Below are 22,763 nucleotides of genomic sequence, written 5' to 3'. Positions count from 1 at the left end.
TTTAGCTTTGTTGTTACGTTTAATTTGGGTAACAACATTTCTCTGATGCAAAGTTAGCACTGTAGAAACTCCCTTTAATATGCCGCTCATGTGGATCTAAGATGAGGAACAATGGGGCGGAATATCAAAGAAGCACAGCAGAGGAACTCATGCGCACTTCTCCTCTGCAGGCCTGACCGCAGCTTTTTCACCTTTCCCTGTACTGCAAGCCATTGCACCTTTCAAACTTCTGCTTTTAGGTCATGCTGTGAAAATTAGTTGTTATGAGAAAAATATGTGTGCAATGCTTTAACAATTAAATACAGAACTACAGCAAATAGGTACCATAATAGATTTATTATTATGGAGCATTACCCAAATCAGCTACAGCACGAGTACCTAGCATCCTTAGCTAACCCTAAACTAATCATTACATTTTTGCACATTAGAATAGCTGGAATCCTGCTAGCTTTCCACATGATAACAATTATGTTTGTCAACTGTAATCATCAACTGTAACTGCTGTTATTTACTGCACTGATTTATCAAATTAATTATATAGTTATTGGACTTTTAAAAGATGTCTTTTTGCAGGAAATTTCCCTCAACGTTAAATATAATTTAAATGAAAAACAGGTAGACATGGAGTGGGACAGAGGATTGTCCAATAGGCAGTTTGACTGTCAAGCCCATCTTACAATGGTAAATGGCCCGTATTTGTATAGCGCAATACATGTGAATTTGCAATTTGTGGGGCATTTCAGGTGCAACAAAAAGAGCCATGCAGAATTCACGCAGATTTTATCATTGGACAATGAGGATGGGTGTCAACATAGAGGTTCTTATCCCTGCCTGTTTTTTGATGATTCGCCCACACAGAAGTTACATTACAGTGGATCAATCATGCATGCGTCCTGGCAACAGTCTTCAAAAAGACTTTCAAGTTGTATAAGAGGAATGACTACTGCCCGACTACTGTCGGGTCTCCAGTTGTCTTTGTTCACAACAAAGTATAATCCAGGCTTCAGAGCCTAAGGTATGAAACATCATTGCCTGCAGGCACACACGTGGACCCAGCATGGACTCCAAAGACATACTGTCACTCCTACTGTAATCCAAGGGCCAGATATCCTGAATGTGGCAAAATATAATAGCACAATCGCCAAACACACTCATAGGTGTGATTAGTGCGATTAGTTTCCAGGTGGTTTCAAAAGTTGTGTTTTCTAAACACAGGAGCAGTCAGTGAAATTCAGATATGCTGTTCAACAGTGCATCAAATATCAGCACAATTAGCAGTAAACTGCACGTAGCAAATGTTAGTGCATCAGTTTGCACACTTTGTTTAAATATTCTCCTCCCTATAGTTTGGGCTAGAGCTGGGCGATAGAACGATAACAATATGTATCGCGATATAACTTTTACTCGATAGAGAAATTAAGCTATCGCGATAGACTTCGCCGCTCTTGTCCTCAAAAAAAAAAAAAAAGGTCAGCCAATCCAAATTAAGTAGCGCAGAGCCGAACCAATCACAGTCGCAGCGTCACGTCGCGTGACTTGTTACGTACAGCACAAGTGCCAAGCCGCACATGTGTTTGTTTGGGAAGCAGCCAGCGGGTAATGGAGGAAATGAGTGTGCCGACTAGAAAAATCAACCGAGCGTGACCGAAGAGAAAACAGATGATGGTTCCAATGCCGGAGAGATTGTCGAACGGAAGAGCCATAGAAGTTCCGTAGTGTGAAGGTATTTCGGCTATTTCAAGTCTGACAAAAAACAGAGTAGCGTGCACTGTAAATTGTGCCGAAAGCAAGTCTGGAAATACAGTAAACTGGTGCATGCGTCACACTGTGCGCCACGTTATTGTTTCGGTGAAATGAATTTCTACAATACTGTTACTGTTAATTCTACTCTCTGCAGTGTTTAAATGCTTACATATACACACAGTTACTGTCCCTCCACACATACGACTCGGTTCTGCTTCTATGCCCCAGCTTTGTTTACTTTTTCCCACCGAGGCTTCTAGACTTCTGATTGGCCAACATTTCGGCACGGTTAGGAATCTAGCTCCATCTGCTGCTTTGGCATGTTCATAGCAGCGTTTTCCTTCATTTCTGCCTTTATGTGTGGACGGGATTATTTTTTAAAACGAAAACGGAAAATCTCCGTTTTCAAAAATACCCGTGTACGTAGCCTCAGTCTCTGACTGGAAGCGCTAATTCGTCATTCGGCTTTTGTCAGACTAAAGTAACTGTTAAAACTGTTTGAAAAGCTAAGCTATACAACAAGGAGAGATTGAGAATTTCCTTTTAGTTCTCAGTTTATTTGATATTGACAAAAGTTAGTCAGTTTTGTCTGTTCTTCTGTAAAACAAACTAAGATTTATTTTTAGAATTAATATTTTGTTTCTAAGTGGAATTGACAATTTAGTCTGTTTCGTTTGTTCTATTTTGAAACTTAAACGCTTTAGTGGCTGCCTTTTGTGTAGTTTGCAATATTTGCCTTTATTTATCTGAAAAAGTCTCATGTTCCTTAAGTACATCTACCCTGTTGAACTTATTATGGGAAATAAATATTTAAATAAAAACAAGCTGCTGATTATTTCACATTTTACTTGTGAGCAACGGCACATTTAAATCTTACAAATATAGTTATTTGGCTTATATCGTGATAGATATCGTTATCGCCTGAAATGAAAAAAACATATCGTGATATGAAAAAATCTCATATCGCCCAGCTCTAGTTTGGGCCTTGAGAAAGTAAATCGCAAAAACACACATGCAACACCATTAAAACTCTCACAGTTCCCACCTCTGAAACACAATCTTGTCACTGTGCTCTCTTTGTAAATACAGACGGTACTTTCTTTTGGCCAAAGCCCAGTTTGCACTGTTGGAGCATGTTAGTAAATGTGGCCCCAAGTCCACTATGCTGAGTTAGCTCAAGGATTCATGTGTAGTTGGTGTGTTGCAGTGCGGTTATTAGCAGGCACAGACTGAGGTGCAGAGGAAGATGTTCACTAGCCGATACTGAAATTTACAGTCGGACCCAAGCAGAGACTCCCAGAAACAGAAACTACAGCACCAGCTGAAGCAACCAGTGCCTCGGACAGGTGAAACAGCCTCCAGCCGCTGCAGGCACAGGCTCACCTGTGGAAACCTTTAACAAATGTAGCTCTTTCTAAACAGATTTCATTGTCCAAAGGGTTTTTTTTTTCTGTCACCTTTGCTGCACTAAACAGTGAATGAATCTGAGCTTGTTCAGAGGGCTGAAAGCTTGTCGTAAAGAAAAGCTGTGCATTTCATTTATAACACAGGACAAGTCTTATCCCGATTATCCTGTTTAAAAAAAAAAAAATCCTTGAAAGGCAAAAATTGGCACTGAATTACAATGCAATTAATCGCCCAGCTCTAGCGTTACTTATTACTTTATGCAAGTGTGAGACTAGAACAAGTTAAGTATTTCTCTGACAGCATGCCATTTAATTCAAAGCGCCTCTAAATCAGAAGCTGACAGCAGGTCTAAATAAGTGGGGTTCCACTGCTGAACCTTTGACAAAAGCCACTATGTCAAAGGCTTACTCGTACACCACACACACACACACACACACACACACACACACACACACACACAGGAACATGTTTATCCGAGTCAGTGGATTTTTCTTTTCATGCTCTGAATCGAATTGATAGGACTCTTTGTGTAATTTACACAAAATATCAAATACAAAGAAAACCATTTTAGTTGATTCCGTTATAATCCAACAGCCTACAGAAAGAAAGAGCTCCCGTCTTTGTTTGTGTTGCCTACACACTCTAAAGATAAGAGAAATCCTAAAGTCATCAACGGTATGCATGACTGGAATGAGCTCTTAATGACCATATGTGAACATAAAAACACGTACAGCAGCTGCATTAAAAAGAAGAGCTGGCAATTGCGATTCAGATAAAGTTCACAACCTAAATTACTGAAAGAGAAGTAAAAGTTTAACTAGGAGTTTGCATCATGCTAGTCTCCACAGATGCAATGTGCCAGATAGCAGGCCCGTCCGTCAGCTAGATGTGAAACACAGACACACATTTCTCTCGTGATGGGGCGTTGGCGCTCTTTGGCAGGATACAGACAGACTGTGTCGAGTACGTCGGTCTGCCTTCAAGTTATTTGTGGGATTAAAATTAATTAGCAACAGCTGATATGAGCTGCCGCCAGTCACGTTCGTCATTTTAACAAGGGAAAAAGTGTCGGACAGCGCCGCTGGGAAAGAAGAAAGCTGCTCGCTGACTAGTGACAAAGCAAATCCTCTTTTTGCTGAGAGTCGAGACGCCAAATACTATTTTTTCACATTTCATCTGCATTCATATGTAGAGTAAAGAGTTTCAGTGTAATGCCAACTGTGCAGCGAGTTACAACATTTTCAGGCCTGAAGTGCACAAAACAAACAAAAGCTCAGGCAAAGATTTGATTTTATCAGAAACTACCAAACTCAGGACGTGTCAACTGTGATGTACTAATGACGAAAGCTCAACTGATCCGTGTCATATTCAAACATCGAGTATAGACAAAGCAGGGACTCCTTCAGAGGCACAGAGGAAGAAATCATCAGGAGGAAAGTCCTCCAGCCAGACTGCATCTATTTACTCATCAAATGAAGCATGGCAAATCTCACTACTTATGCACACAAGATCCAACAGCAGTCATTTGGTCCCCGACAGATAGTGAAAGGGCTCAGATGGTTACAGATGACTTTCCTCAATGTAATGGGACAATCTGCAAGCGCAGCACATTCACTCCAAACCGATGCTGCTGGAAATACTTGGAGCTAAATCAGTCAGAGTGTGATTCAGTGGCTGCCTGTGTGGAGCCGGCACTGAGCTCGTCAGCTTCTCTTCACTGATTGAACAAGAGGCAGAAGGAAGCTGATACACGAAAGGATGTTTGAGCAAATGGTAAAGGACGACTGGCTAAGAGAGAGACGAGGAGACAGCTGCATGTCAGAAAGAGTGATGCTTCTTATATCCTTTAAATAAAATAAACCTGGTTTAAAGGTATCCAAAGTGAGACATCTGACTAAACAAAGGAGGAAGCAGCTGCTGAGTTAAGAGCTAATGCCAAAAGGATTCTGACTGGCTGAGATGCTGGCGATTGGCCTGTGACTCACTAACTGTACCAACTGCTAATAACAAATGGGCACAGAGACACTAAAGAAAGTTGTATCCAAAGGTTTCCAGATGCAAACTAACCAGAAATGTGTTCAGTTCAGAAAATGTCTGCACATCACTACAGTAAGTTTCCTAAAATTGAAAGTTTGCACCTGAAAGGGGCAACCACTGATAAATATTCCCAAAACTGCAAATTTTCTTAATATGTACTAATAAACTTGTGCCACCATGCATATTGCTGACACAAATGAGTAAAAACACTCTTTTTGTAGGAGCTGTAGTTTACCCACTGCAGGGGAATGGAAATTTAAAAGCAAACATGGGTCTACGGGGTAACCCTTTACACAACATTAGTGTCACGACACCAGTAAATGCTGCAGGAAAAGTTTGCAATATTCTTCTTCAGTATCTCTGACAAACATTTAAGCAATGAGCAATCACAGCAAAGAAACAATATAAAATGTCAGATTGAATATTTTTCAGTGCCCTCTATTCTGATGGTGTGTGGTGCTGCTCTCTGTGTGCACTACCTCTTTAAGGATCCTTAACCTTTACTGTGCTTTGATGTTTTGGTAGATATAAAAGTAATTGAGAACACGGTGTGGAGGAAGCTTAAACACTGATTGAGTCCGACATGAGCCGCTTCTAGAAAGTTATAAAATGACCATCGTGATGACCTGCTGACCTTGACCTTTTGAATTATCACTTTGTCTTTAATCTTTAATACACTCAAGTGAAATCACGTCATGCTTGGTGCAGGAATGGTATTGACAAAATCTTTGTTTTGTTTTTTTTTCATTTTGTTTTGTTTTTTTTTTGGGGGGGGGGGGGGGTTTGGGGGGGGGGGGGGTAGGTAGGTCAAAGTGACCTTTCTAATCGGTTGAGCATCAAGTTCAAGTTTACATTTACGGAGGACAAAATGAAATATCCTGAAGACATAACCAAGATATCACATCCCAAACAAAGCTCTCCCACACTGCCTGTAGACCTGTCACACAGTTGCACTCAAAGCAAAGACACAACACATGTGAGGGTGGTGGAAGTGGGTGATATCACAGACGGATGGTAGCATGCTAGAGAGTTTAGCTGCAAACAACTAAAATGTTTAACTTAAATGAAATCTGGTTTGGAATAAAAATGCACTCATTAAGGCAGAACGCTTGTGTCAGAGCACCCACAGGTAGCAACAACACACTCAGTTTTTCCTTCAACACAAATCCCTCCAAAACACTGCAGAGGGCAAGTGAAAATTAAGCATCTGCCACTCATTTGAATAATTTACAAAGAGATCTGTGCATCTAGTCAGTGTCTCCATAATAGGATTTCAAAAGACTGCAGATACTAGTGTGTTAGCAGTGTGGAGGCACACCGCCAGATACAGCAGTTTAAAGGATTGTGTTCACAGCAAAAAAAAAAAAAAAAAAAAAATCTTCTTACTCAAAATAAACAGCAGGGCCCTTCAGTTTAATTCATAGCAATTATTAAAAACCAAACAGAAGAAAGCAGTTTGTAACACTGGGTGCCATTTTTAATTATAGATGCTTCTCCAGTATCCATCACCTTCTGGTGAACTGACAGATCACACACTCTTAACTTCATATTCTCATCTTCACCACAAGACAGTAGTGCCAATGTGGAGACATCAAAACAAATTTACCAGAACAAAATGCAACCATGTGCCGCCTCAGACAGAATCAGAGAAACGTCTCTGTAGAATGGCTCTCTGATGAACTGCTGCTTACTCACGTCCATAAACCATCCACATGGAAAACTGCAGGAATCCTACAGATTCAATTATTAAACTTTCAATATTAATAATAGTAATAGCAGCAGCTAACTCCAACTAAATATCTGTATGCTTCACTATATGGAACAATCTGAGATGTAGGGTACTGATGTAAGATTGGTCTGACAAATCACATATGCAGTACATAGCCAAAAAGGCAGCTAAAACAGGCTTCTTTAAAGTTTAGTGAGAAATTCAAAGCAACCCAGTTCACCCAGTAACAGTCTGTGAACCCATAAGACTGCTGCTGGACTGTTGTTAGTGTGTGGGGGCATGGAGGTGTACTAGGCAATCAGGAAGGCACTGTTACAGAGACCATAATACATCGTGTGACATTAGCTGTGCTCGTTGACAGTGACCAAGAGGCTAAATAAATAAATCAGTGTGACTGCATCAGCTATGAGCCAAATTACCCCCTTACACACACTTTCACAATCAGTGCACACCTATCAGACGTTTAGCAGTCCTAAATATTAACTGTAAAGTTTGAAGCCTCACAAGGGAAAATGTAAAATGCCAAAATGAAAACACATCAAAGACCAACATAACCAATGTGGGTCAAACGTTCTGCACCCTTCCCATAATCGAACTCAAGAAGCCTGCACCACAACTCTAATTAGCAATGCAGACTTTGTGCACTCTTTCAAGTGTCGAGGAAAAAGCTGATAACACTGACTACATGATGAGTGCCATTTTTTTTCTGCAGGCTTTAGAAAGCTGCCTTCAAGCCATGGAGCACAGCTGTTTTCACAGCCTGAGAAGGAGGTCGTCATTAATGAACTTGTGTTGGTGCACACAAAAGGAGGCTCACCCACACATTTTGAAAATAATACCATCTACAAATACAAGTGAACCCACTGTGACAAATGAGTAATAGATAAAGGTTCCACTCCAGGGACAGTGGAGTTGGGAGTCCATCCCAGCACTGGAAGCCACGAGAGCAATGGACTGATTCTTATATAGCGCATTTCTACTCTCCCGGAGTAATAAAAGCGCTCTATACAACATGCCACATTGACCCATTCACACACACTTTCTTCTATACTTAGTGCTTCTAACTACATTCAGACACATTTATTTGACATGCAGACTGGAGGAGCCAGGGATCGAACCACTAACCTGCTCTACCTCCTGAGCTACAGCCACCCCAACTGGTGGCCCCAACTGAGAGCAACTAAGTCAGCGTTGCAGTGGGTTAATATGAGTAGAGTCCATATGTCTGTACATATAGAAGGTCAGTGAAGTAGCCCTCCACGGGAGAGATCAAAGGATCCATGGCTGTTTTGTGTGGAAAAAGGATAGTGTGCAACACCATCACTCAGAAGACAGGACCACTTTCTCGAGCGAACACGTCAGTTACACCAGGAGGGAACCTTTTATAAACACTGAAGCGTCACAGGCACTGTCACACACATGCTTTAATATACAACCTAAAACAAAGACTCACATTTGGTGTCTTTCTGCATTCCACAAGTCACATGACTTCGTGTCCTGCAGTGACCCCTTCACTTTAAAATCCAGAATTTTTAATGCACAGCGTGGCAAACAGTTTGTCTGTGCCATTACTTGTTCTACTTTTCAAACTCATGAGGCTTGCAAGCACTATGACAATAGTTCACAGAGTCGCAACTACTGCCTCACTCTGTCAGATGCCAGCATGAACAGACCAATCCACCTCCACACGCGCAGAGAGAGAGAGACAGGTCCCGGAGAGACAAAGAGGAGCCAATTAGCTGCAGACGAGGGAAAACACAGCCGAGCAGGAGGAGAGCATGGAGCTCAAAGAGGTGAGGCCTGCAGGGTGAATGAAAACAAGTTAACTGACATTCAGCTGTGTGTGTGTTTGTCACAGAGATATAGAGCTGGAGGTCAAACAACGACAGGTCCATCCACAGTGGAGGCTGAAAGATGAAAGATGTGTCACAGTAACAAAAGCAAAAGAGGTGGAATAAGAAATCATTATCGATCAGTCTCTCAAGTTTTCGCTGGACTGAATCCCATCCCACCTGCCATAGGCCGAGAGGTGGGGTGCACCCTGGACAGGTCACCAGTCAGTCACAGGGCTAACATAGAGAAACAATCACACACACTCATATTTGCATTTATGGGGAATTTAGAATCACCAGTTAACCTGACCCCACTGACCGCATGACTTTGGTCTGTGGGTGGATGCCAGAGAACCCAGAGAGATAGAGGATTCAAACCCATTACCTTCTTGCTGTTAGGCAACAGTGCTAACCACTGTGCTGTTTCGCAATATCATTTTGCTAAATAAAATATTTCAAAGCAGCAAAAGAGAAATCCTCCAGGTTTCCTGTCTTTGTAATTGTGGCAGCAGGGCTGAATCAGGCTGTTAGAAAAGACGTGACTCTTCCTGTCCAGTTTATTTACAGTTTATTCAGAGAACTACTCCTTCAAATGCGTTCAGTGTTGTTCTTTTTTTTTTAAATATATAAATTGGTCCCATATCTGATGAGTGCTTCTTTAGTGTTGGGCTGTTTAAGAATGGACCACAAGGTCAGAACTGAGCAACCCCACTGGTTAGGGTAGCACACTTTAAGCTGTAGACAGATCTGAGCTCAAGCTCACAAAACCAAATCATGGTGACATTACACAAACATACAACCAGAAAGACAACAAGCAGTCAAAAATCCAAAACATTGTGATGGGGACACGTGTGCCAAAAACACGAGGGTTTATTGCGCAGCCGTTTCATCACTGCTGTCTGTCACTCTGCTTACACAGAACTGGTATTATGGGACAAAGAAATCTAGCTCTCAGGTGCATATTATATCCCCCACTGAAGTGCCACAGCACATCACAGTGCTACTTGTAAATGTTCGCATGCCCCCATACACAGACACACACACAGATTTCACAGAGAAAAAAAAAGTAGAGCACACAATCATAGATCAAAAAGCACTGGTGGAAGAGAAGCTGTCAGCCTATGTTAATACATCGGTTTCACAGCTCCAGCAGCAGCCAGAGCTCACTGCAGTCACTCCAATGTTCACACACGCAGATACTGGGCCTGATAATCTGTGCTACCACCATCAACTTCCTCTGACTGCAATCTCCCAGTAAAACACTCTGTCAACTTTAATGCATTTTCACACTAACTGCTCTTTCACATTAACGGCTCCATGCAACAGCCTAAAAATCAGGGGCCAGCAACAAAAGCATTCCCTGTCATCTTATTAAATAAATACATGAACATTTGTAAAGTGGGGGTGGCCATAAAGTCAAGTTCACACTAGTGCTCGACCTTTTCCCCCCTCTCCTTTGAACGATAGCTTAAAATGACTCATCCCCACTCTGACTGTTACGTAATGAAACGGCAGAATTAGTATTATGTAAGCTGAATAAAGGAAATCTTTCATGTGTACGCAGTGGTCAGGATTTCCGGGTGGAAAACAAATTACTGGCACATCAAAAGGTCCAAAATGTTATTAATGACACTCGTTCGGTGTTCGTCCCCTCCTGATGCTGTTTGCCAGCTCATCTGTGCAGCTGTGTGAAGCTGTGACACTGCAGCTGAATCAGGGCACAGTGGCAGCTGGTGATGTTGAAAGAAATTCTCATGTCTTGAAGAGACTGTTCTCAAGGAGTTCACTTTATTAGCACAAAAGTGCTAACAAAGAACCGCTGACATGTCACTGTTCCCGGTCATCTTGCTACGCTGTTCCACAGCAGCACCCAGTCCTTGCCCTGAGACCTCTAGTCGTGGGTAATACCTTACAGTGAGGAGAACTACTCCGTCAATATTTACAACAGAAAAAATAAGGTATGATATAGATATATATAGAGACTGACACTGTAATGTTGATTAAACATACGCTAATCAACAGGAAAGGGCCAGCGTGAGGGAGGAAAAAATGAGCAGCCAACAGGTCTGCACTTTGACAGAACCACATTATATCTTTACATGAGCTGTGGGTTTGATCCACAGTCAGTGTGCTGCAGCAGAGGTGTCACTTAGTATTATTATGTAATCCAATCCAACTTTATTTATATAGCACTTTAAAAACAACAAAGTTGGCCAAAGTGCTTTCCAATAATAAAACAGAGATAGCAGTTAAAAACATACATTAAGCAGACAAAGAAATAAATATATATAACAATAAAATAAATACATAAATGAAAAAGATAAAAGACAGTATATATATTAAATATTAAAACATGAGTAAAATAGACAATAAGTGAATAAAATTAGCAAAATAAAAAGATTAAGAGTGACCTACAGCTGACTAAAACTGACTACAAGCTGACTCTGGTACAACTAAAAAGCCTTTGAAAAAAAAAAGTGTGTTTTTAAAAGAGATTTAAACATTTCAAGTGTTGGAGCCAGCCTAATATTGATGGGCAGTTTATTCCATAATTTGGGGGCCACAACAGCGAAAGCTCGGTCCCCCCAGTGTTTCAGTCTCGACATGGGGACAGCAAGGAGTGACTGGTCAGTTGATCTGAGAGACCTTTGTGGAGTGTATCGTAGAGGTGGGAATCACCATACATCCCACGATACGATATTATTGCAATTTTTAAAAATATTTTGCGATATTCAGATTCTGTACATAAAGGTAAACTTTATCAATATTCATTTTATCTAATATCAAAGTCTCACACTCAGTCTTTCTCTCATTTCAGTCAGTTTTATTGTTGACAAACTGAACGGTTTGTATTACAGTCTAGTCCAACTTAACTGAATGCAACCATCTGGTACAATTATAGCTATTCTGAACTATGCAATTTATGAAAACCATGCAGCCCATTCAGCAACTGAAGAATTTGAAAGTAAATTAAAACAAAATATAATTTTACATTAAATAAAAAAGTTTTAAACTTAATTAAAATAAAACATGTCTTAAATTAAAATAAGTAAACTAGCATGTTTATTGCTGCCATGTAAAAAAGTTAAACACATTTGGACAGTGAAGGAATGTCAGGATTCTTGCTCAGAAAAAGGATCAACGTGCTCTGAAGTCAGAGCACAAAAACATTTTTTGTAACAAAATATCGATTTCTGCTGTCCCTGTATCGATACATTATTAGCCAACAAAATATCTCGATACTACACAGTATGGATTTTTTCCCCCACCCCTAGTGTATCGGTGTAGAAGGTCTGACAGGTAAGAAGGAGCCAGGCCATTTAAAACTTTAAAAGCAAACAATAAAATGTTAAAATGAATTCTAAAATGGACAGGCAACCAAGGTTAAGTGTAAAGCCAGACACAGGATGAAGAAAAAAAAAAGCAGAGCTGCTTGGGACCAAAGCAGGAGCTGTGTCAGCTTGGAAAACAGACTCGTTTAGCTTCATTTCTGGTCATGCTCCTGAGCAGGTGTGCCACAGGCAGCTCCTCCACACACAGCGAAAGGGAACCAGGTGAAGCAAAGATAATGTGTCACTCAAGGTTAACAGGTGTTTTACCTGGAGACAGATGAGCAGTCCAATTGGAGTTTGTAAAAACAGTCATGTTTGTTTAAAAACAGCAGCAACACAAAGTGACGCTAACCGAGAGTCCTGCCTGGACTCTATAACCTTGTGCCAAATATTTAATTTTTGTTGAACGGGAGGTTTTTGTTCCATTTCTTCTATATATAATTATATTTTATGTACTTTATTTATCCCACAGGGGAAATTCAAAGCATCCATCCATCCATAGATATACAAACTTTGTGAAACTAACAGAATCACACAAAAAATTGAAAAGGTGATGAGATGAAATACTGACTCAGCTTTTTGCCCATGATGGATAAACTACTGGCGTTTATCCACCGGGAAAGAGTCATGTCATCAGGAATCAAGTAAGAAGTGATAAGTGATGACACCAGGGGCCCGTTCTTCGTACGTCGCTCACTACATCCAAGATCAAATGACACATCCAAGACCAAACCATCGCGCTAACCGTGAGCTCGCTAATCCGGTTCCCCGAACACACCTGCTGTTGACGATTAGTACAGCTGGACGCAGTAATGTGACATCACTGGGTGTCGTAAAAGGGGCTACGCATCGATAGTGGAAACATTGATCGGCAACCCTCTGATTGGTCGGCGAAAATGTCGACGGAGCGCGCTCGGTATTTTTCGGCAGCAGAGCAAGAACTCTTGAGTGAGGGATTTCAGGAGTTTCAGAGTTTAATCAGAACGCAAGGGAACACTGCAAAGGCTGCAAAAGCAAGGAGAGAGGGCTGGCAGAAAGTTGCTGACAAATTAAACTCTTAAGTAATTTAATAATAATAATAATAATAATAATAATAATAATAATAATAATAATAATGGATTGGATTGGATTGATATAGCGCTTTTCAAGGCACCCAAAGCGCTTTACAATGCCACTATTCAGTCACTCTCACATTCACACACTGGTGGAGGCAGCTACAGTTGTAGCCACAGCTGCCCTGGGGCAGACTGACAGAAGCCAGGCTGCCATATCGCGCCATCGGCCCCTCTGGCCAACACCAGTAGGCGGTAGGGTAGATTTATTATATTACACTATATTATCCAATATTATATTACATTATATTATAATATGTTATATTATATCCCCTTTCACATTAGAGCCACAACAGGACCCACTAGAACATGGGAACAGGTAAAAGTGAAATATAAGAATATTCTACAGAATGGTAATATTTATCACTTATATTGCTTTTCGTCTCTTGGAAAGAGACCCTGGAATGATCTGTTTGTTTATAACAGCAACCAAGAAAAGGGCAGAGCAAAAAAAAAGACAGGTGGTGGTCCTGCACCCCCTCGTCAACAAGTTGGTTAAGTAAATTATATCCTCACGGGAAAATCGATATCTCTCTATGAGCACACTGTCGCGCTGAGCTAAAGGATCCTGTCTGTCCCGCAATATACGCTGAATTCTGAAAACTCTCCTTATCAATCTTGCACCTTCCGCAATGGGTGTCTCGCGTATACGGACAGGACATGGCTGCGACAGGCTTCCCAAATCCACCTTCGCTTTTATAGCCGTGGTCTCTCATCTTGATTACACAAAGTAATTTGCAATTGCTACTCTGAAATATGAATTACATCTGTAATAATCACATACATGTAATAGAATGTTAATAGTAGATTTCCCTTTTTTAGGAAATGACCTGTATGTATCTGTATGAAATCAATAAAAGGATCAAGTACTGCATTATCTTTAGTTACATTGATGTTATTTATTTATGGTGAAACAGTGGTGGAATATCGCTGTTGCTTTCGTATAAATGAAGCGGACATACCTGCGTGGCCGCGATCTAATCCTGTTTACATAAAGTAAACCTGCTCCCGAGCAGGTTTACGCTTACGGCTCTGTTGCTATGACAGCAAGTCCCGGATGAGCTTCGGGGAACCGAACGATCCAAGATCACGCGAAATCGTCAACAATCAAATCCAGCTAACCTACTTAGCGAGGTACGAAGAACGGGCCCCAGATCAGGAAGCAGACGTGTCTTGCTCATCGCTCTTAAGTGTCAGTGTTTCTACAGATACAGACTAAAATGCAATCCAAGAAGATTCAAATTAAAACTGGCTCAGCAGTATTTCCAAACGCCTTTGTTAGACCTTGTGGATAATACCAGGTGTGTGAACATGAAGGGATTTTTGTCGTGTTGTTTTGAATATATACATTTATTTAAAACATATGAAAATAAAGAGAGAACACCGACTCTTTGCATGGCTCCTCTCAGAGTACTCTGGCTTCCTCCCGCAGTGCAAAGACATGCGTTTTAGCTTAGCTGATCATTCCAAACTGTCCGTAGGTGTGAATGTGGACGGTTGTGCGGCTCTTTGCGTCAGCTCTGTCACAGACCGGTGACCTGTCCAGGATCAACAGCATTACTGGATCCTTTCTAACATGCTATTACAGAAAGAGCAGCTCCTGCTTCCTGAGCAGCGTCTGTGATGACATGGAGTGCTGCTCCATCCTCATTAATGCCATTAAATATGCATTCCCACAATAGATTACCTTTAACAATACAATAAATGTATTCATTTATTTATTTTATTTATTTTATTTTTAAATTGCACTCATTGTTGTCCTGTGGTGAATCAGGTCATTATAGTGCACTGATTCAAAGTACAGTAGCAAACCCTGACACGTTCTGACAGCCATGACTGTGGCTAAATTGATATTTCCTTCATAATGTTGTTTTTCATTACTGCTGTTCCAGTTTCCATCAAAATAGGATTTTAATATTCCATCTGCATCATTTCCGTGCAATGCTAAACACTGAGAATGAGAATGACTGGAAGTAGTAGCGTGATGCCTGTAATGAGCTCAACTCTGTGGTAGGCATCATATTACTCTGGTAATGCAGCAACAGGCACAGCCCCAGCATCTACAGCTCATCATTATCAGCTTCATAAAGGTCATATATATTGCATGGCAGCTGCACAGTATTGATTTACATTCAACAATGTGTGTCAGACCCAACTGAAAAAACAAAACAAACACAAAAAAAATAAAATCACAGGTGAAAATTTTGAAATCAGTTCAGCAGTAAATAAAATATGACAATGTGTGTGTGGATTAAAGTCCACGCTTCACAACGTCGCTGTCCCCTCGAGGTCCTGTGTGTGAGCCAGATAGCCTGTCCGGGCCTTCATCTCGCTGCCTGCTACCATCAGCCAGTAGGAAAGAACATTTGCTCCCCTGCCCAAAGAAAGCGCTGGCGCTTGGCAGAGTCAGTGCCACTAAGGAATCAGGTGTCAGTTGGATCAACTCAGTCTGGCAACACAGCTGACCAGAGGCACAAACTGTCATGACCTTAGTGACCGAGCTGAATGCACCGCTAAAGGCACCTCACAGGAGACCACAGGGCTGCTCTCGTGAATCATCAGCCAAAGCCCAGACGTAGCTGCAGTGCTTTGCTGACTGGGACACAATTTTTGTTTTACACAGTGACTTTACTGTCACCTAAACTTGGGGAATGAAAACAGGAAAAGGAAATAAACAATTCTAACTGAGTGGCAGTGGGGGTGAAATAATTTCGTAGAAATTAGTGGAACAAAAAAGCAGCCAGTGTCAATGAAGCCAACCAGGCTAAGTGCAGAATCTGATTTCCGATTCAGTTTCAATGAGGCACTTTTCATTTCGCCTCCCCTGCCTGCCCTGTTTTACATTCTCAATCTTCAAAAGCGCCTCTCCCCCTCAGGAACGTGCAGAAGAGGGGTTAGATCTTTAAAGACAGACATACAGCAGCGCCACAGCCTGGGTCTAATACCTGTTCATTACACAAAACAAAACCTCTTGCTCCCATTCGCAGAGCACCTGGTAATGTGGCCCCAATGATAGCCCACTCTGCAGTTCACACACAGCATCAACTCCGTCCTCCATAAACAGCAAGCCATTTCTTATTATGCCACGTTTGCGGACACGAGGAACAGAACAGCATTTTCACGTTAGACAGAATTCACTGTAATCCCGCTCAGTTTGCTTCTCTTCCTCTATTGATTAACAAGGTCTGCCTCAATTGATTTGCAGAATTCAAACATGGAAATTAATCTTAGAATAATTTAGCCAGTGATGTGAGCACAGCTGGGTATAGAGAATTATTCAATGGCAATGTCTCTACTAAGATATATTTGAATAATGCTGTAAGATTGAAATCAAATAAAATGCTTTTTCCAATCGCCTCTGGGTTGTTTTTTTTTCAAGCCATCTGCAATATTATTTCAAATCAAGGCTAGAGGTCCATTCACTCTGTAGCTCATGGGATGATTTCAGCATTACTCATACAGGGCATGTGTTAGGCAACTTTCACCCCTCACCCAGCAGTTACTACTGCAACAACCCCGTCTGCAGATGCAAATCCACGAGCAGCATCCTTGGATTAAAAGTACATCAGTGAGTTTCTTTATAGGCTGTAAAATTGAACTTCTGTTTTACTAAAGCAAGCAAATAATTTTTTTTGCTTACAGCAGCGTGACCGGATAGCGGCATCACCGAAAGTCTTTCAGAGATGAATGAGTTTCCCTGTTATCTAGGGCAAAAATACAATGACTAACATTAACCACCACCTCCTCCTGCCAGTCGAAGCCACCGAGGTGAAATCCCAATCTCAATTAGCTTCCAACATCTTTTTCCTCAAACTGCACATCCCAGCTAGGGCTGCACGCTTTTGCATAAAATGAGAATCACGATTTTTTTTGGCTTAGAATTGAGATCACGATTAACCATGCAGCCCTAATCCCAGCATTTAAAAGATCTGTGCAAAAGCTGCAACTTCCCTTGGGTGAGAAGTGAAAAACAGCACAAGTTTGGGTATAAGCATATTCACTGTTCTCAACATGTAGCTTCAACTTGAAAAGCAGATCTTCAGACAAATATATCTGGACATCAAGTACCAGCGAACCACAAGGCCCTGATGAATGAAAACTAAAGCAGAACACTTCTCGAAATCGACTGTGATGCAGTCGGTGAGATCGTTTCTCCAGCGATGACTCTCACTCCTGTTGGCCTTGAACTAAAGCATTCACTTGTAATTTTAGTTATGCATCACACCCTGTCAGTATGCACACAGAGGCTCTCCCACTAAGAGCACATAATGTGTTTTGTAAGTTACTTACAGCATTTGTGTTTGTTACTTGCAGCCGATTTCATCTTCTGTCAGTTAAAATATCAAAAAAAAAAACAAAGCATCTGAAACAGTCACAGTTTTCATTTTATTCTGGGATTATCCACTTCAAGGGTTAGGAAACAAGATTAAACATTTGACTAGACATGCTTCGGTGCTTTCAGTACTGAACAATTTCAGTATTCAGTTTCACTACGAACTACAGTCAGTCAAAAATACGATGAGGTTAAACATTAACCCTCAGTTACCCAAAGAGAGGCATTGAAACAGCCATGACAACGACAACATTTCAAAAAATAAAACTGGATGACTTTGATAGGACGACCTATGAATGGTTTTGATGCCTGCACCGATATCAGAGAACCGGACACCAAGTGACACTAATTCCCTTAAATTGCCCACAAGCTTTAATACAGAGAGATGGCGCTTTAGGAAAAAAGATGACAGGTGGATCAGACGCGCTCTCCTTGCCAGACCTTGCTGCTGTGAGGGAGGTCCAGCTCACAAGCAAGCAACTTTTAGTCCATCAGACAAAGACATAAGTACTAATGAAGCTGGTTTTTCTTCTTTCTGATGCTGCACTGTGCATATTAACGCAGTCCAAACTTAAAGCAGAACTAACCACGTACAGGCTGGCTACCTAATGTCAGCCACAGCTCCCTTTCCTGTCAAATCTAATAGCTCGATCTAGAACTTCTGAGGGGAACGCACTATTAGCCAGCCACATCAAAGGGATGCATCAGAGAGAGGGGGCGCGAGCGAGGGAGGTGGAGAACAAACAGGGTTGCGGAGGGTTGATACTCCTCCATTCTTGTTTCAAAGATAAGCTCATGAACAGCAAACAACCTTGCAGTGAGGTCACAGGGCTGTGCAAGACAGAAGTGTCATCAGACAACAATCGCACACGTCTGTAAATCCCGCTCGCTCCTGTTCTCCTGAATGCTGGGCAACCTCAAGGTTTCTTCTATCACACAAGGTGCACATGCAGAGAGGATTCAAACTCTCGCTCTGTTACTTCCTTTATACATTCACGCATGCACACCAGGGATTCCCCTTCAATGCACGCGGTGAGGCAGATTGTGCCACCTGCCTCATTTATTGTAATCACTAATCACATTTTTTAATATAAATAAATTACAAAAAACAAACAAAAAAACAACAGGTGCATGCACACCCCCTCCGCCATCCAAACATGTACTTTACTTAAGGCTGCTGTTCTAATAGCAAAGGGAGAGTGATAGAACAATAAAGCAGTGCATGAATAAATTTCACTCCATGTCACGCCATGTTACACTTTCAGACAGTGACACACAAGAAACTGAGGGATTCTCACCCAGCCAAAGCTTTCAAGCCTCCTCTTTTATTCAGCAGACAGACATGGAGCTGGCAGTTTAATCCACGCTGCTGGTCTCAGAGTAATCATTAAATGCTTTCAGTGATGCAACGCAGGGTTGGACCAGGCAATCGTCCCTCAGAGTACAAATAAAATACATTGGACCCCCCAAAAAAAACCTGGACTATTCCTGGCAGAACCCACGCACACAGTTCAAAATGAAACACAAAAAAGGCATGACAGACGTGTCACGGCTGGTTAGCAGAGAGCCAGCCTGTGAGGGGCTTCACTATGTCCGAGGAAAGTTTTGAAGAATCTCAGAAAGGCACACAAACACGGGAAAAAGTTCAAAGTTTGGCCAGAAGCCCTTCTTTTTTTTTTTAAAAAAACACTCTCTTATATCAAAGTCTTAACTGTGGACTCGGTATCCCAGCCGTCAGCTGCACTAAATGTCTCAGAGTGTAAGGAAGCCCTTTTCGCACCACAGCAGTTTGTACTCAGACCCCACCTGAAAATGAAACTTTAGAAAATGTACTCGTATGGAAAACCAAAGGTGCCCTGCAGAGGCAGGGAGTTTCAGAAGGAGAAACAATGGTTTCCACTGAAAATCGCAACAATATTTTTAAAAGAAAGAAAACTGGGTACATTTTGCTCACTGGAAGCCTTTTACTGTAATATGCATGAGGCACATTGCTGGCACACCAACTATATTAGCCTCCATAACCTGTGCTGGTGCTTATCAGCGGGTAAACAGGACAAATCTGTGTCAGAAGGACCGGAGCCACTACGCTCATTCATGGCCGCTTCTTTCCGTTTTCACCCAGCGTCAGATGAAGCTGTCACTATTGTCCTCGGTCACTCCTCTGACCCCCTTCTCCCCACCGCCTGCTCTGATATTGCACTTTTACTAGGAACTACAGTATCAAAGCAGGCGTCACATGACACTAAAAGCCTCACCAAAGTCATTCAGGCTCACCTTTTTTCCCCCAAACAGGACAGTGAGGGGGGGAAAGCCGTATAATTTTAAAGCACTGCGTCGGCACAATGGAGCTCTGTCCTAAATGACCGTCTAATAACTGAGCACAATAAGAAGCTGCTTTTTATAAACTGTGCAGGCCGTCATTTTATCATTTTTATTTTCACGAAGGATCGTTACGAAATGTGTCACAGTTAACCTGCCATGTTCTCACAGAAACTTCTTGACAGAACAGGCTAATCTCGGCGAACCGCCTAAACCCGCCAGGGCTGCGGAGAAACTAACTTACCAGGGGTCAAACTCGTGGATGATGCTCTCGAAACGAATGACAGCGAAGAGCCTGGAGCTGAACCCAGCCAGCCAAGCCAGGAACAGGATGGTGAACGACAGCAGGGACTGCCACCCGGCCGGCTGCGACAGGCCGCCGGACAGCCCGCCTCCTCCTCCTGCGCTGTTGCCTCTGTCCGCCACCGCCGTGCTGCTGCGCCCGTTCCCAGAGTACGCCACCCCGGAGTTCAGCGAGGATTTGTGTTTTTCAGAAACCGGGTGATGCTCCGCCATATTCTACGTCAGTCCTGTCGTGGCAAGCAAGCGAAGCGAGCTATCAGTTCTCGCACAGGAAAGAACCCCCCTTTCTTCCTTTTCTCTGCCACGCTCCACTTCCAAACCCACTCGCACCACCTTCCCTGCGGGCCCCGGACCCCCCAAAATCACCGGCTGTATCTCCAAACTTTCTAACCTTACTTCCCACCGACCGCTAAACCAGTTCAATAATCCCAGGGAGTTACATAGCAGCGCGGTTTTGCAGCACACTGGAAATGACACACACACGCGGCTCGAGCAGCTCTTCCTTCCTTCCTTGGAGCTGGATGAAAGGGGGCGGGAGCAGCGCGTGGAACAGGAAGCGCTGTCAGCCTCTCACAACGAGACAGGTACAGCTGAGGAGGACGCGGTTCCAGAAGAAACCCAATCCACGACCAAGCGCATTTGACAGACGGCCAATACGACCAATGACAAAAGAGCAACCTGACCGGTGAAGACGCTCCAGCGTGAGAAGCGAAGTGAAAGATGGTGTTGGAGGGGGGCTGACAGACAGCGGGAAAAGCCTATGGCACGCGGCAGGCTTTCTCTCCAGCCAATGAAATAAATGAATCTCACGGAAAATAGTAAAGAAACTGACAGAACAAGGACCGATGTGCCAGAAGAAGGGCTCTGTGCCAACTTTCTGTGTGGTACAAGCCGGTCTACCCATTCACACCGGAAGTAATGAGCTGTTTCTGATGAAGACATCAAGATGAAAGACAGTTGTGTCAGATCAACCAGTACATGCCGCTACCACTATGTGATAAGGTCTCAGTTACAACTACCGGCTATATTAATGATTAAGTGAAGTGACAGAGACCTCCTATCGCCATAAGCTTATGATTTGACTACACAAAGAGAATAAAAGCAATTTTATATTTCAAAACATTGAAAAATATAGACCTTCAACATGAATGTAAAAGTAATTTTAAATTTTACAAGTTCAAAGAATAATCTTGTCCTTTTAATTAAACAAATTCATACTATGTAACACGGATAAATGGGGGGACTTTAGCAAACCTGAGGTTACATAAAAACGCTTGTGTGGGGCAGGGGTGTCAAACTCCAGTCCTCAAGGGCCGGTGTCCTGAAACGTACATGTGTCCCTGCTGCAACACACCTGAATAAAATTAGTAGGTCATTAGCAAGACTTGACAGCATGCTCCGGTGGCAACCCCTAACTTTACTCAAGTAAATTCAAATAAATGTAAGTTTTTGGAAAAATGTACTTCTAAAAGTACTTTTGTTGCACCATGTTCATTCATTCATGAGGTGCTGTAACATGAATCAAATGTCTGAATTGCCACCTCAGCATGCAGTCAAGTTTTATAGCGTCTTAATGACCTATAGGGTCAATAGCTACCTATGGGGTGGGGGGTTGAATGTTGGGAGGTTAATTAAAGCGCACTTAGTTGAAGCTGGGAGACTCACAATAGGCCCATTTAAATTAAAGCATGTGCATGTGTGTCAAGAGCGTGTTTTTCATAAACTAGCTTGGATATTGGTCTCAAAAATACATTTGGATCTGGATGAGGGGGAAAAATGAAGGAGACTGGTGGTGGTGTGGTGTGTGCTCATAAATAAACACATTTTTTAAATGAATAAAAATCAAGGTTAGTGTTTAAAATCAATACTTTGACAGTTTTAGGGTGATACTGAGAAAGTGTAAAACCATACTGCATGGGGCTGAACTTATTTCTCCACATTTATTTGTGGATTCTATTTGCCTTTATTTTGTTTATTCAAATTCTGTTGCCCAAATGAGCAAAAATCCAAGAGAGAGATTAACAATATTTCCTCCTTGTTTTAGGCATAGAGGACTGTGACTGACTGTGCTTAGTATGTTTATAATTCCAATGGTTTTAAAATACAGCCCAAAACCACGGCAGAACCTCCACCATGTTTCACAGATGGCTGTAGACACACACTCACTGTCTCTTTGCCATACATATCAACATTGATTTGAACCAAAACAATCCTATTTGGATTCATTACTCCATCAGATCTGTTGCCACTGTTTTTCAGTCCAGTTCTTGTATAATTTGGTGCATCTCAGCCTTTTTTCTTTGTTTCCCAGCCATTGAAGAATGGCTTCATGACAGCCACAGAAACCATTTTTCATTGTGCTACCTGCAAAAACAAATGTTACAAATGAATGAATAAATAACCAGTCACAGTGGTATTATATTATTCTGCGGGAGAGGCTCAATATTCAGTTCTGTTCACATTTCTCCTTCAGTCTTGTCTCCACTCTGAAACAAGTCATGTGTCTTGGTGGAGCAGTGAGCCAACAGATCTACAATAGCTGTTTCTCTACCAGGAAACATCTTCACTGGCCTATAAAACAAAGCTGGATCCCTGCAGCAGTTTGGGGAATCTGAG

The 22,763-nt window shown here is 42.0% G+C and overlaps 1 protein-coding gene across 2 annotated transcripts in view; it reads right to left on the bottom strand.

Moving 5' to 3' along the window:
- The window catches only part of LOC147318408 (dolichyl-diphosphooligosaccharide--protein glycosyltransferase subunit STT3B), a 75,430-nt gene extending 54,740 nt beyond the window's left edge, over nucleotides 1-20,690 (bottom strand). Inside the window, exon 1 of one of the 2 annotated variants that reach the window (XM_086310331.1) lies at nucleotides 20,089-20,690. In XM_086310331.1, coding sequence (XP_086166457.1) covers nucleotides 20,089-20,360 — 272 coding nt within the window. In that variant the 5' untranslated portion in view covers nucleotides 20,361-20,690. Of the gene's footprint in view, nucleotides 1-18,823; nucleotides 18,913-20,088 lie in introns of those variants that run through there. The other variant, XM_086310332.1, reaches the window with a different exon arrangement.
- Nucleotides 20,691-22,763: the final 2,073 nt, after the last annotated feature.

Source organism: Aulonocara sp. 'chitande type north' Nkhata Bay, linkage group LG11 (genome assembly GCF_057382095.1).
Source record: "Aulonocara sp. 'chitande type north' Nkhata Bay isolate Kocher_YH1m ecotype deep benthic linkage group LG11, A_spYH_male_GT1.1, whole genome shotgun sequence".
Classification (NCBI taxonomy): Eukaryota; Metazoa; Chordata; class Actinopteri; order Cichliformes; family Cichlidae; genus Aulonocara; species Aulonocara sp. 'chitande type north' Nkhata Bay.
This window is presented reverse-complemented; position numbering and strand designations above follow the sequence as displayed.